The 16726-nt window shown below is 37.1% G+C and overlaps 1 protein-coding gene across 1 annotated transcript; it reads right to left on the reverse strand.

Moving 5' to 3' along the window:
- Window positions 1-841: 841 nt before the first annotated feature.
- Window positions 842-4646, reverse strand: LOC118433408 (zinc finger protein 91-like). Its single transcript, XM_035845325.1, has 4 exons — window positions 3804-4646; window positions 2485-3426; window positions 1550-2002; window positions 842-1239 (listed from the first exon to the last, which is right to left on the reverse strand). The coding sequence occupies exons 1-4, from the start codon at window positions 4536-4538 to the stop codon at window positions 1153-1155; spliced, it is 2217 nt and encodes a 738-aa protein (XP_035701218.1). The 5' UTR covers window positions 4539-4646; the 3' UTR covers window positions 842-1152.
- Between the last annotated feature and the right edge of the window lie 12080 nt (window positions 4647-16726).

A 16726-nucleotide genomic window follows, 5' to 3' on the forward strand; every position in this document is an offset into this window, starting at 1 on the left:
CACACAGAGAGAGATATTAACTTTTGAATTATTTTTAATTGCTGGATATTAAATACTGACCTCTTTGATGCCTGTCTGTTTGTCCGCATAATTCCAGAAATTTGCACAAAATGCTTTTAAATAATGAACTATTTTATTCCAAATTTGCAAATTAAATAACCATTTGAAATTTCCACTAAATTAAATACTACTTAATTACAATGCATCAAAATATGCATCAAAATAAATAATACACTTGATATCGAATTTATCAAATCACAACTGAACCTGACTCGTGCTCCATTTATACTAATTTATGAAATGCCCTAAATTGCAAAATAAATGATTGAACAATCTTTCGTCGACCCAGCAACGGTCGCACCGGACTCAATTCATCCTGGGTTCGAAAGTAACGGGCAGGTAACATTTTACCTGAATATGTTTACTAGCTAAAGAGAAAAATTAAATTTCAACCTACATACGAGTATACTCTTAAAACTCCGGTAACAAAGTATTACCGGCCGGAGTATCTATGTGACTCTACTGCCACGGTAAGAAATTTGTTTTCGGCTGGTAGTAAATTTACTACCACACTGGTAATAAATCAAACCGCGATATTTGAAAATATTACCAGTTTGGTAACAAATTTTCTACCAATCAGTAACCAATTTATTACTGTTGCGGTAGAGTCACATAGATACTCCGCCCGGTAATACTTTGTTACCGGAGTTTTAAGAGTGTACATATATGTAACTGGCTGATTCGGATGTACATTATTGACAAATATTTATGTATATATTGACAACTAAAATCTATAATACAATTTTGGTTAAAAGTAATATTACAAAGACTATTGAAAAAAACTGTGAAAACTATATCATTTAAAAAAGGTTGATAAATTTAGTTCTGCAAATAAATTTGAAATATCTGTAACCAATCAGCCTGACTTTCATGTCGATGTAGTGTTAGTGTTGGTACACAGAAAAGTTACTTAAACCAGACAGTATTAAAGTAAACGAGTATAAAAATATAAATAAATAAATAAAATAAAATTGCAAATCTTGTTTAAACACAACGAACGAAATTATACACTTAAAAATCTCGACAATTTAATAACACTGAAAATTCTGTACACATAATGGTCAGCTAAAAAATACTTGTCCAAATTTAGTTTTATTTCCTTTTATTACAAAATGACGAATGACTTGTCGCTTCTCCTTTAGATTTGCACCTTTTGCCACAATTCGGGCATTCGAAACACTGAAAGTCGAAAAATATCAAAATCTCATAATAAGTACAAAGCTAGCCACACGGAATGAGAGTCGTATATTGTGCATATTTTATTTTGGTGATTAATATTTATTTACGTAGACGCTTAAAAATAATGTTGCTTTTTTGGAAAGTAACGGCCCTTTTTATCCGATATGAAGTAAAGGGTACCAAATCCAGAGTAACGCTTATTTGATGAGGAGTAATGTTTAGTCTGGATTTAGTAGAGTTTACTTCATATCGGATAAAAACGGCCGTCACTTTTCCAAAAAAAACAACGTTATTTTTAAGAGTGACTTACCAAATATGGATGTTGCTTGAGACGATGATAATTCAATCCTGTTGTGGTAAGAAATCTTCTAGTGGGACATTCCCCGCATGAAATAACTTTCTCAAAGGTGTGTCGAATTCTCATGTGATATTCCAGAGATTCTTTCCTGGTGACGATAACTGGACAAAAATAGCACGTGTTTTTTATTTCTCTCCCCGAGTGGAATCTTCGCGTATGTCCGGCCAACGAGTCAGTTGTGCTAAAATGCTTGTTACAAATTTTGCAAGGAAATTTCACCCCGTTTTTTCGATCGTCATGTCGCCGTAGGTGTACAGAATATGTAGTTTTTTGAGTAAATCTCATTCCACAAGTGGCACACGTGTAGGGTTTCTCTCCAACATGGGTCCTTAGATGAAGAGCTAAGGCATAATTATCCCGCGCGATATGCCCACAGAAAGGGCATGGCTTTCTCTTCCAGGTTTTCTAACGATAAATACATAAATACATAAGTTTAACCCTTTAAGGAGGATGATTAACAACTAGAAAATGCATTAATTCGGGCACATTATACGTATGTTTTGGTCGGGAGGAGGAATTCAGCAGTTTTAGTAAAACTGAAAAATCCAAAATTTAGCATTACGTTTTATTGGAAAATATCTCATTTTTGGTAAGAAAATGTTCAAATTTAACATTTAGTTGACATAAGAGATATCCCAAAAAAATGAGCAGAGATTTTCCATTTTTGAGCGAAAGCAGCGAAAATCAATGACCTTCTGGAAACGAGGAATGTCCTCCTCCCGCACCTTGACCACAATTTTTCAGGACGACTTTTGTCTTCCTCCCGAATTAAATCATTCCCAAAAAAACGACAATTGTCCTCCATACGAATTAAAGGGTTTTAAAACTAACTGCCGTAGTTGGTATATGTATAAAATAGAAAAATGGTCATTCATTAATGGCCTCACCGTATGTGCTCTGTAGGTGTGGGTGTAGAGTTGGTGTTTCGAGTAAAACGTCTTTTCAGGGCATTTATCACAGAGAAAGTCTGCCGAATTTATTTTCCGGGTTGGGCAACAAACCTCCATGTGGTGCTTTAAGTTTGGCCGCCTTTTGAAGCTTTTCTCACAATTTGGACATCCAAAGCGCTCATACTCTTGAGTGTGGGTTATCACGTGATCCCTAAGGTTTCCCGGTGTATTAAACCACCGCGGAATTTTGAGGCAAAAGTAACATTTATATTTCGGACCTGAATGAAACCTTATTTCGTGCTTTCTTAGCAAGTGAACGTTCTGGAAATTCAAAGGACACTTGGGACATTGATGATTTCCAACTAAATGAAGTTCTTGGTGGTTGGCGAATTTCCCAAAATTGGGAAACTCTTTTGAGCAAATTTTACATGTGAAATTCTCCTTCTGTTTTACTTCGTTTTTAATTTTCTCCATTTCGTGGAAACGTTTCATGTGCTTGGAATATTCGGACTGACGGAAAAAAGCTTTCGGGCAGTGGGCACATTGGAAGGAGGGTTCCTTCAAATGGATTAGTTCATGCCGGGCAAGGGATGAATAGCTCGGATAAAGTTTGGGGCATGATGAGCACTTCTTCGGTCTTGCCCAAGTCTCTGGGTGAACATTGCTTTCGTGATATTTGGCGCGTTTAGGGGTTTGGAAGGATTTCGGACAAAATCTACACTTGAATTGCCCACCCGGATTGTTAGCATGGTATTTGGAATGACCTTTGAGGGAACTGGAGGTGGAGAATTGTTTTCCGCAATCTGGTCTCGGACAAGTGTAGGGTTTTTCTCCGGTATGGATTCTGGTGTGGACGGAGAGGGAATTGGTATCTTTACATATTTTGTGGCATAGGGGACACTCCTTCCCGCGCAGGCTGGGTGGTAGGAGGTCAGTTTCCTGAAAATTTTGTATAATTAAAAATAAACACTTGGGTCTGTTTGGTTTGAATAATTGAAAAAGTAATTGAAAAAGGTTTCAATTGTGGTAGAATTTAAAAGGTATTTACATCGGTTTAAATCTAAACCGCATGACGAAGCCCATAAAATTAAAATTTTCGCTTTTCTCCATATTTTAACATTCCTAATTATATACTTTATAAATTCCTTAAAATTCGAAACTTATTTTCGTAATTTTTCTATATTTATACCTAATGTACATATGCACTCAAAATAAAAGTAGACATAAAGTTTAAAAATTATGGCTAATTACTAAAACTACTGCTGCTAATTAGTATCTAGTCAAATTCTTCTATAAATATGTAGGTTTCAACTTACCCCATGTTTGTTTCCAAGATGGTAAAGTAGACCTTGTTTTTTGATATAAGCGTTTGGACAGAACTTGCATTTCCACGTGGGCAGCCCTGGTTCGTCTCTTCTTTCGCCATGTTCCTTTTCTTCATGTTGGAATCTGGTCGAATAATGAAGAAATGCACGCGGACAGGTTCTACACTTGAAAACAGCCTCCTCCGTGTGAATCCTGATGTGATGAATCAGTCCAACTTGAGTGAAGGTTTTCTTACAAAAGTAACACTTCCAATCTCTCCCGCCATGTTTATTGACGAGATGAGATTTCAAAGTTTTTTCAGTTTTGAACAATAGCTCACAATTTGTGCAACTGTATCTGTTAAAGGGATCGTGATCCTTTAAGTGAAGCTTCAAAAGGGTTACCCGCTTGTACGAGGCGGGACAAAGGGTACACTTGAAGGGTCGTTCGGTTGTATGCATGTCTATTACGTGACTTGCTAAAGCGCTTTTGGTTTTAAAAGATCCTTCACACTGGTCACACTTCCAGGGTTTTTGGCCACCATTTTCATGCTGGGATTTGTGAACTGTGAGTTTTTTCTGGGTTTTAAACGACATTCTACAAATGTCGGGAAATGGACAGGTAAATGGACTTTCTTTCGTGTGGAGGCGAATATGGTTGCTTAATTTAAAAATGGACGGGGATGTTTTTGCTGACAAGGTTTTATGGCAGAAGTAGCAACTGCTGTAGGCCGTTGGGAGTGGCATTTTAAGTTATTCAAACTTTTTAAAGATTAATTCGTGCTCGATTTCTTAATCTGTGAATAAATTTTATTCGTGTGATGGGAGACTATGTATGTAGCTGGTGAGGATGTGAAAGGCTGGGTAACAAAAGTTGGACTGAATAGAATTATAAGTTTTTCATCCAAATTCTACAGTTCAATTATAGTCAAACGAATTGAGGTGTATATGGCGTGGTATTCCTCTCACTATATGTGCGTATCTACAAATATATAACCACACATACTGGCTTTTGACCCAATATATATGTCTACCTTTTTTTGGCGTTCCGAAAAGGTCGACTACATACCTTCCTTTCCAGGAATGGGAGCCAACAGGTCAACCTTTTAGTAAGCTTGAGTGTCGATCATTCAGACATTTAACGTTTTATTTTAAAAGTCTGCTTTGTATAAATAAGTAGTTGGAATCAGGGTTGCAAGTGATTTATATCACCTGGTGAGATTTAGTGAGATTTAATGATTTATATCAATCATCTCAGTTGGGGCTGAGTGAGAAATATGCGAAATAATGAGCTAAACTTGTAGTTCATGACCCCGTCCGCTAGGTGGCGCTAGAGGATGGCTCACAAATCTCACTATATCTCATATTTCTCATGTCTCACCATTTCTCATTATATCTCACGGAGATGAGATTTGTGAAGGTGAGATGAGATTTCTGCAACCCTGGTTGGAATAATGTATTTTTTACATACTATTTATCAGTGGAAGAGTTAACTGGCGGTTAGTTTGTGAATCGTTGAATACATTTGAGTTGCATGGAATGAATCCAATTAATAAAATCTTTAAGCAGAGTTTTTCTTGCAATCTATATTTAAATTGACATTCATAAAATTATGAAAAAGGATTCAACAGTAAACCTCTTTTTACAAATTAAATTATGTGGAAGTAAAATGCATTTATGAATTACAATTTTTTTCGTGGTTATACATCTGAGAAATTTGAATTCAAATTTGAGAAATTTAAATAGTTTCAACTTTTTAGCCCGACCCAGGGCTTATGTACCCGTGATGTCTGTCTGTCTGTCTGTCAGTCTGTCTGTCTGTCTGTCCGTCTGTCTTGCGATAACTCTCTTTAAACTCATCCTATCGACTTCAAATTTGGCACACATGTAGTATGGGACAAATGAGGAGTTAAGTTCGAAGATGGGCGAAATCGGTCAAGTGGTTGACCGGTGGGGGTCATCCGAGTGGGTGGGGTATTCTGCACCAAAATTTCAAAATTATTGAAATTATTGTGATAATGTCGTAATGTATGCGGTTATGTTGGAATGGAGGCATATAAATTGATATCAAGAGGTGGTTTAAGAATTCCTGGGTCGGGCTCCGTGAAGCTGTACTAGAGGTTATTTATAAAAATAAATTTGGTAGTTGAGCATGAATGCAAGACGGCTCAGTAGCGAACCAAGGGTGGTCCAGGGTGGTAACAATTGGTAAAATTTAACAATGGTAAAATATTTTCATGGTACTGTTGGGTTTATTTTTACTTTGGGTAAACACTTGCGCGGCATGCAGTTTCTGGCAACCACGACGTGTCGTATTTTGACCCGAAAATTTTTGGGTCTTAAAATGATTCCAAAATTCTTTACGTATATTATCATGAATATTAGTGTGCAAAAAAGTTGCTACTAATAAATATTTTTAAAAAGTGGGTTAACGTGAATCACTTACGTGATGGATGGCGCATAATGATATTTCCATAAGGAAAGTTAGCCGCCGCTGGTCATGCACCATCCATCACGTAAGTGATTCACGTTAACCCACTTTTTAAAAATATTTATTAGTAGCAACTTTTTTGCACACTAATATTCATGATAATATACGTAAAGAATTTTGGAATCATTTTAAGACCCAAAAATTTTCGGGTCAAAATACGACACGTCGTGGTTGCCAGAAACTGCATAAAATAAACCCAACAGTAAAATGCAACAAGTCGGCGCATTATTATGGTCGAGGAATTAAAATTAAGCACATTTCTTGCTGAGAGGCTTATTGGCCGATCTTGTAATGCTTAACAGCATAGCAAATTTGAAATTCGAATTACCTTCTCAATTGTTGACCGATTTTCAAAATTCCGCCTGTTTTGGAAACCTTTGGTCAAACGGCGAAACATATATTCCCAGAATTTTTAAATTCGACCACGCCCCCTGGCAATTAAGGTCATAAGTTCAAAAACACACATAAAATAAAAATAATTCTTAAAGCCGAATTTCAAAATATAAAAATCGAATTGCATGTCGAAAAAATAACCCGACACCCAGTTCACTATTAACAATTTTCAAGTGGTCACATGGCCACCCCCAGTGGGTGTGGTTCTCGGCGACTTTTCGATTGTATCCAAAACATGGGTTGTGACATATCATTTTTCTTAGCCCGGCGAGGAGATTACGATTGAGTAAGTAAAATTTTGAAACCACACCTCCAGGGGGTTTGGTTCTCGGCGCCTATTCGATCTAAATGGAAACATGTCATGTGACATATTATTTTTCTCAGCCTAAAGAGGGGAACTCAACGGAATTATAAAAATTAGAAACCGCACCCCCAGTGGGTGTGACCTTTTGCACTTTTTAGATTTTATCCAAACCATGTCATGTGACACATCATTTTCCTCAGCCGGATGAGGGGATCTCAACGGAATTATAAAACCTCCATTGCAGACTTGATATAGCCCGAGTCCGGGACAGAGTCCACTTCTAAATCTTTGGCATTTGTCATGTTTGTCTATTGATCGGACTTCGGACTTTTGTCACACCCTTCCCGTGATTGTTTGTTAAAGATTTTCTATTATTTCCCAAAATTGTATTATAATTTCCAAAATCTTCTCCCCCTGACTACAAGGACCAGTGTGGCTCGCTTGCAATGCACTTTGGTCACTTTTAGTTTTAAATTCGTTTATGCGAAGCCGTAAAGTATCGCCGTGCTGAATTTCAGCTTTTTACGACAATTCCTAGAAATAGTTATGGGGCACACCAAAGGGTCCCGTCAAGTAAAAATTTGCCCAATTTCACTTCATGTTCTTCCACTATTGCCCACTGGCCATCCCAATGTCAAATTTCAACTTCCTACGACAATTTAAAAAATCCGTATGGGTCACCCAAAAGGGTCCCTCCGGACAAAGATTTTTCCAATTTGAATTCTTATTCTTCCATTAGGACCCATTGCCAACCTCTGTACCAAATTTCAGCATTCTAGCACTATATTGAGATTTTAGTGCATAACACCCCACCCACCTATATGACCCTCACCGGTCAACTACTCAACCGATTTTACCCATCTTCGAACTTAACTCCTCATTTGCCCCATACTACATGTGTGCCAAATTTCAAGTTGATTTAATTAGCTTTACGACAGGTATCGCAAGACAGACAGACAGACAGACGGACGTGACGGGAACATAGGCCCTGACTCGGGCTAAAAATTAGAAACCACACCCCTTGTGGGTGTGACCTTTGGTGCTTTTTCGATTGCTGTTAATTACTACCTGCACGAAATTAGTGCATAAAAATGTTTTTTAACGGTTAGTAATATCGACCAAAAATTCCAAGAAGTGCATGAAAATGCACAAAAATCTTTTAAGGGCAAATAATACTGAGCGTACTCACGTCAGCCTTCGCACATCTCGCATATGCAGATATAGATGTACCGGTAAAACCCTTATTTCGCAAATTGAGCATAACAACATAACTTGCGAAGTTTTGCGAAATTTGCGAGACTTCGCAAAACTTTTGCTGGAAAACCATGGGATTTTTCTTCGTAAATTTACCCAGCAAATGGGGAAGTTCTTATTTCGCAAAGTTATTTCGCAAACTCATGTTCAGCATTACTAGCCATAAATCAATGGAAACAACACCAAAATAGGTGTTTGTAGAAAGATTTGCGAAGTCATATTTTGCGAATCCCCGTAACCAAAAAAACTTTCTTAGCTTCGCAAGTTTGCTAAATGAGTTGCGATGAGAAATAAGATGTTGTCGTGAGTACGACCACTGCAATATTGCAATTTGCTAAATACAAAATAGGTTAAGTAAGAAGTCGTTTTATCCTAGCAAGCACGTTGCTGAATTTTTCAAATCAGGGGAACATATAAATGACATTTTGAGAAATCTCGATTTGATAAAATTCAAATGTGCTACAAAATTCTGCAGGTTTTAAATTGTGCGCATTCGGACGAATTATCAAATATGGATCTCTTGGATTTTGAATAATAAAATGATATATAACATTGCGTTGTTACGTTTCAATCGAAAAGTAGATATGAGCCACACCCACTGGGGGTGTGGTTTCTAATTTTTATAATCCCGTTGAGATCCCCTCATCCGACTGAGGAAAATGATGTGTCACATGACATGGTTTGGATAAAATCTAAAAAGTGCAAAAGGTCACACCCACTGGGGGTGTGGTTTCTAATTTTTATAATCCCGTTGAGATCCCCTCATCCGGCTGAGGAAAATAATATGTCACATGACATGTTTCCATTTAGATCGAAAAGGCGCCGAGAACCAAACCCCCTGGGGGTGTGGTTACAAAATTTTACTTACTCAATCGTAATCTCCTCGCCGGGCTAAGAAAAATGATATGTCACAACCCATGTTTTGGATACAATCGAAAAGTCGCCGAGAACCACACCCACTGGGGGTGGCAATGTGACTATTTGAAAATTTTTAATAGTGACCTGAGTGTCGGGTTATTTTTTCGACATGCAATTCGATTTTTATATTTTGAAATTCGGCTTTAAGAATTATTTTTATTTTACGTGTGTCTTTGAACTTATGACCTTAATTGCCAGGGGGCGTGATCGAATTTAAAAAATCTGGGAATATATGTTTCGCCGTTTGACCGAAGGTTTCCAAAACAGGCGGAATTTTGAAAATTGTTCAACAATTGAGAAAGTAATTCGAATTTCAAATTTGCTATGCTGTTAAGCATTACAAGATCGGCCAATAAGCCTCTCAGCAAGATATAATTTAAAATGTGCTTAATTATTATGCCTCGACCATAGTGTCAATGGATCACAAATTTAATTAGTATGAAATTTGCAAATGTAACTATCTGCCAATGTGCAGGTTTGGCGGAGATATTTGCGTAGAAAGATGAGAAAACGGGTAAGTTTGTAATACAAAATTCCAAAAGTGTAAAACTGGTCGCTTTTTGGGCCCGTTTTCTCATCTTTTTATGCAAATATCTGAAATGCTGGAAATCGTCATATTGGAATCGCCCGGAATAAGAGTGAATCTCCATTCACGATGGTGTACTATACGTTCACAAATAAAACATTGCTGACAGCTTACGTCGCGAAGGAATGGGGGCGCCTAAGAGAGGCTGGTTTGACTCGGTTGTGGCACAATTTTTTTCAGCAAAATAGAAGATTGCGAGGAAAATCGAAGCCGAGGAGATTCAGTAAATATCATGAGTCATACCCTATCACTAGGGAAATAATTTTTCCCGCCTTCGCTTTGTGTTCCGTTGTTATGTTGACTGGTTTAGTTGCATTCATTGTGGAATATGGGAAGCATACTGTGTCGACATTTTTAGATCTTATGGTTATTAAAGGTTTGGCAATTATTGACACAATTTATGAATGTCATGCGAATTTGAGAAGAATTAATAGCAACAAGGACTTGGTTAGTAGGATTAACATTGTGTGAGGTGGACGAGTAGGTGCAAGATAGGAAATGCATCCTCGAAAATTTATTTTATAGGGTCACCAAGATCATGGAAATGTAATTAGTGATAAGTTATGATTTGTGTTAGGCGGCGTACTGCTGGAGGAAATTACTAAATAGACATGTATGTAAATTGAATCTACTTATGTACATATTATATGTCTATTTAGTAGTTTAGTGGAGCTATTGGCCAGGTCTGGTAGATTGCCCACTTATAATTCTCGTAAAATGTTGTCTGAAATAAAACCTGGAACAAATTTTAAGATTTTACTAAGAGCTGGTATCACTTTTGTCAAACTTCGCACACCACTAGGGGTAAAATCAATAAAAGTACGTTGTACGTTGTACGTTGTACCAGGTGGATTGTAAATTACTAATTTTAATAATAATTTAAAACTAATTTTAATTCTCGAGTTAATAATAATTTTAATAAATCTTCACCAAACATCATTTGGGGCACAACTTTTTCTCTATCAATCAGTCCAAACACATGCTCATTAACGCATTAACCAGGTGAATGTGTGGTAAGTATTAATTGATAATGAAATAGAATGACGCAATGGATTATTTGTCACCATAACTCCGTGAATGTATCCCGTTTCATGTTAATATAAGGAGTTCGCATTGACTGACTTGTCTGGTCATACATATTTACTTGGAAAAACTTCTGTAAAAAGTATTAAACAGTCGTTAATTAATACTAAATCTAGAATTAAGAAATGATCCTTGATTTTAAGGTCAATTAAAAGTATTGACTGATCCAGCAATTAGGTCATTTGTCTCTTATCCAGGCAACTGCCTAACAACCAATTATTATTATAGGTCAGACGTATTAACCGTCCTAAAAAATATAACTATACAAGGATGTCTACTTATTTAGCTTAAACAACAATTTTAGTATGTTACAAAAATACGTAATTAAACTGGTCTATGTCAGAAGACGATAGGTGCTTAGAAAGTCTAGAAAAAATCGTATGTAACTTGGCTCCTAATTTATAATTGACATCATTTGCATTCATTCCAAGTCTTGGATAGGCTTGTGGTTTTTAAAATTTTCTTCAATTTTGTTAACCTGTACAAATGCAAATTTATTATCATGGTGGTAACAAAACTAATGTGGACATCTTTGGACCTCTTTGAAAAATCGCATCGCTACATGTGGACAAATCCCATAGAATGGAACTCCACCAGAGGGAAATTTCGACATAATAAGCTATCTGCTGCTCTCCTTCCTTGGCTGGGATCTATTTTGTCCATCATTCTATCTGGCGGAGCTCCCACCCTAATTCTTTTATGCTCCCAGTTGTTCGGCTATATCAACCTGCCATTACGAGAGTTAATAATTAGTGTAGTAATTACGGTTTTATCTTGGTTTGGTGTTATCGTAGAAATCTTATTGCTCACACTTGGTACAACCTTGGTGTCTCCAATAAATTTTCTTATCGACCTCGAGAGGAAATTGACATCGGGTGAGACTCGTTGCAATAAATATGTACTAAATTGGTCGCCCGGGTGTGTATCTGGTTTATCTCCTAAGTGATTAAGATTTATCTTCTAAATTTTGCATATGTGAAAAGATTGTGGCCGAATACCGTTCCTGTTTTTGAAAATTGTCGAAAAGGTCAAAGGTCACAATTTTTGACCAAAAAGCTTATTTTTCAGTTACCATTAGCAATTTGTTTCCTCTGTGGCTTTGTTTTGTCTCGATAGCCCATTTTGATATCCTGCTCACCCCTCTGCAATTTTTTTGAACAAAGTAATGGGGTCACTCCACGAGTTATGGTAATGCACCTGATGTCAAAAATCGATTTTTTTGAAATCCATCAAGTATGTGTTAGGGGACCTTATAATATGGAGAAAAATCATTATCCCCAAATTTTTAAAATTTCTGGGGGCGTGGTAGGAGGGGGAGTGGCTTACATTGAGAAACCACTTTTTCTCGGCCGCTATTGCACCTACAGGCTCCAAATTTCATGTGGCAATACCTTGGGTAAATACAAATGCGGGTTTTCTTCTCTTTTTTTTGAAATTAGGTCATGGTGACTGCGTACAGGTCCAAATGCGCAGTGTGCCAAATTTGTCAAAAAAATGAAAGTCTCACATAGCCCCACATATGGGGTATCGTTGGAAAGGTTTTGATGAGAGGATTCAGAAAATATATAATTTGTGGGGTGTGGGACCACCCTCTGATGTTCCAGAGACAGAAGAATGTTTTTGAGTTTTTGTGCATTTATTGCCATATCAGCTCCCAATCTAGTGCTGTGTTAAATTCTGGAAAATTGCAAATTCTCATTCTTCTGCAGGGGGTGGTCCCACACCCCACAAAGTATATATATTCTAAATCCACTCATCAAGACTTTTCCGACGATACCTAATATATGTGGGGCTATGTGAGAATTTGACCTATTTTGGCGGATTTTGACATTTTGGCCTGTACACGGTCACCATGACCTAATTTCAAAAAAAGAGAAGAAAACCCGCATTTGTATTTACCCAAGGTATTGCCACAAGAAATTTGGAGCCTGTAGGTGCAATAGCGGCCGAGAAAAAGTGGTTTCTCAATGTAAGCCACTCCCCCTCCTACCACGCCCCCAGAAATTTTAAAAATTTGGGGATAATGATTTTTCTCCATATTCTAAGGTCCCCTAACATATACTTGAAGGATTTCAAAAAAATCGATTTTTGACATCAGAACCATTACCATAACTCGTGGAGTGACCAAATGTATTTTTGAATAAAGTGAGTTTAGGAAAGTTTCACATTGTTCCTATCGGAGAATTTTGTAAAATCGTTAAACTTAACTTTAACGACAAATAAAAAATGGCCTTTTTGATCGAAAATTGTGACCTTTGACCTTTTCGACAATTTTCAAAAACAGGAACGGCATTAGACCACAATCTTTCTGGGCTTCACATATGCAAAAATTTAGAAGAGAACTCTTAAGCACTTTCAAGATAAGCCAGATAAACACCCGGACGCTCACTTTTGTCCAACACTGTATTTTGTCTTGGACAACTTTTCATTTCCTTTTCTTCTTCCAGAATATGCAATACCCACCGGTCGCCTTGACGTGCTCGGCATAGTGCTAAACATTTCCGTCGTTGCATTCGCAATCTACCCGGTCACCTTCATATTTTTTCTCTACACTGACCTGGATCCTCTATACTTGTTTGGAAAATATGTGGTAAACAAGGGTCCACCTTGTTTCTTTATTCTTACCACAATTGCTCGACCTTTCGTAGTTTTACCATTCCTGCAAATTTGTCGCTTGTTTTCCATCTTATTTTCCGGATTAACCGTCGGATGTCATCTTATCCTGAGCAATATCTCCTGGATGGAGAGAACCTCGCGTGTCGGACCTCTCCTAGCAAGAGTTCTAAGAAATCATGCAATATTACAAATAATACTGCAATCCATTGAGAATGCGGTTAGTGCTTTAATCGCGATAATAATGCTGGCAGGTTTCTTGTTAAGCATTCTGTTTAATTTTACCACAATTAAAATGTATCACGTGATCCCCATGCCGCTCTACTTGTTCTTCCCCGCGGTGGGGATCCTCATTCCGATGATTATCCAGGTAATGTTGCCCATGTTGATTGAGGTGTATGAGGGGGAAGTTTTGTTGCATCGCAGGTGGAGGTGTGCCCTCTGGTTGCGTCATGGGAATATCAAGTATTTGAAGAGAAGGTTAACTGGAGTGAAGGTTTTAAGGATGTATGCAGGGATAAAGTGTCATTTGTTCTACTTTGTGAAAAAATCGACAAAGGCGACGTATTATTATGCGATTTGGAGTTACACGATTTCTGCAATGTTGTCGATACGGGTTGTGGGTGCGGGGTAAAAGGGGAGGTTCATCAAATCGGGTTGGTACACTCTTAGATACTGGGTATTAAAAAAATAAGCGGTATTGATATGTGTCTCTACCGCTGTGGTATTAAACGGTTGTACTACCCTGGTATAAATTCGGTAATAAAATTAAACTATGTGGTAATCATTTTATGTATTACTAGGTTGTATTAAATTTTGTGCCACATGGTATTAATTTTTTAAATTTATTGCCAGATCATTACCAAGGCGGTAAAGTCACATAACAATACCGCGTTTACTGATTTTCTTAAGATTGTGTTGATAGCAAAATAATAATGTCGCTTACTAGAATAATAAGCTTAACAATAAAGCTTACTAGACAAAATCTAAAAACGTTTAGAAAGAAATATCAAGACTGTTATCTTGACAACGAAATATTGCATTCTAATTTTGCCAGTTTCTTCTATAGAATATTGCGTCTTTTATGACAGCCCCCTAATAACAAGAATGCTTTTAGAGAATTGAATTTGGACGATTGTCCTTCCATGATATTTTAGGGTCGCTACTTTTTTGCCATGAGATTGTTTAATTACTTTACAATAACAGTTGAAGTGCCTACGAGGAAAGTGCTTAGCATGTCAATCGGACGTGCAATATTTTGTATACTCACAGGGGTCCATCATCATGCAAGACAGTTGTCAACCAGTTTTCAGAATTATCAAATTTTTATTGTAGCCAATGGGACGACCCTGTGATACAAAATGTGAAATGCATAAAACTGTAAAATTCACACAACAATTTCGTAGCTTAATTGACCACAATGAGTGGAGAAAATACAGTATGTCGAAAAATTGTAGATGCAACGACATATTTTTTTATTTCGACGTGATCCCTAATTTTTAGCCTTTGAAGTTCTCGTGCACAAATGTCAAAACTATCTGCGTCATGTTTCCTCGTTGGCTATTTTTGATATCACCGACAGGTCAAAGGTCAGAATTATTTGTTTGAAAAACTTTGAGGCGTCGAAAAAAAAGTCGGTGCATAATTTGTTTTGAACCTTGCCATACTTTTTATCGGATGGGGAAAGTCTCTAGAAGAGAAATGTGCTATCGCACGACCGTGTACGATTTTTTTGACGCCCACAGGAATTTGTCGACAAAAACGGTTTTAAGGTCTAAAATCGTGACCGCGCCGAAATTCAAAAAATTGAAATATATACAGAATCAATGTGCTTTTGAAGAAGAATAAAATGTATTTTGGGACGAAATATTGTTGGGATAAATATATCGTTACAAACAAAATGTAACAAAGAGATGAAACGTTTTCTGGGTTCACAGGGTATGTACCTAATCTAACACTGACGTGTTCCGAGTTTTTGTTGACATCTGGAGACATCTGATTTCAACCACACAGTCATAGAGGCAGCATAGGTAAAACAAAATGGCTTCTGTTGGATAGCTATTTGAGAAAACCAACTGGCTTTCTCACATAATGTCAAAAGAGTATAACCTGTACGTGATCTATGCACTAGTCCCGCGGCCGTATGACCTATGAGTTAAGTTGGGCTTATATATACTTACGTTAGTACTCTAAGGACTTACAATTAGTGCTGTGGAAAACACTGTGCACATTTAACTTGCATATTTTTTATCTTCATGGCCGTATGATAAATTTCAAATGTCGAGATTTTATATGACCGAGAAATTTGGCATTCACAGACTTCGTTTCTCATTTCATAGAACCCGGGACCAGTATAAAGAAATACGCGGCATCTATGATTCATTATACATGTCGAGTACTTCCCTTGTAAGTATATGTTATTGTAAAGTAAATAAATAATTCAAAACCAGGCAAAACAGTAGCCATGTATCTTAAAACATGTACACTAGGGGACAATATTGAGTAAATTGGAAGAATGATTTCATTCAAACATGGAAATCTCAAAAACTAATGGATGGAAATGAATAATTGTTTTTGCATAATGTGTAGAATTTAATCAGCTACGAAGTCAAACATAAATACATGTAATGGGTATATATCCTGTCTTGAAAAAATGCGCGATTTGTAAAGAAAAAAATACGGGATAGACAAAATTGAGTAGATTTTTTAATTTTGTCGTTATAACTTGATAAGGTAAGCATATCTTTCTATCAAGTATGGTCATTATGGTGTAGATACAACTTGTGAACATTTTTATTCTTCCAATTAGGATGTCAAAGGTCAGGACTGAGACCACGGTGGCAGAAAGGGCGCGCATCATTGACGCATGGGAAGGAGACGAAAATGGGTCAAAAACTTTAAAAGAAATATCAGAAATTTTAAAAATCAAGTACACAACTGTTTGGAAGATCATTGACCGCTATAAAAAGTCAAACAGCATTGCCAACAAGGCAGGTAGGGGAAGAAAGCAGACTTTCACGGACCGAGAGAAACGTTCAATCGTGAAGTTTGTGAAAATAAATCCGAGATCCAGCGCCGTGGATATTTCGAATGCTACTGAAACTGCCACAGGAAAGAAGACCAGTCCTAAGACTATCAGAAGAATCCTAAATTCGAATGAATACAAAAATTTTCGAGCGAAGAGAAAGCCCTTCATTTCCAAGACGAACATGAAGAAACGACTGAAGTTTGCCAAGGAGCATCTCAACAAGGACCAAGCTTTCTGGGACAAAGTTTTATGGTCCGACGAAAGC

Source organism: Folsomia candida, unplaced genomic scaffold, assembly GCF_002217175.1.
Source record: "Folsomia candida strain VU population unplaced genomic scaffold, ASM221717v1 Fcan01_Sc051, whole genome shotgun sequence".
In the NCBI taxonomy this organism is placed as follows: Eukaryota; Metazoa; Arthropoda; class Collembola; order Entomobryomorpha; family Isotomidae; genus Folsomia; species Folsomia candida.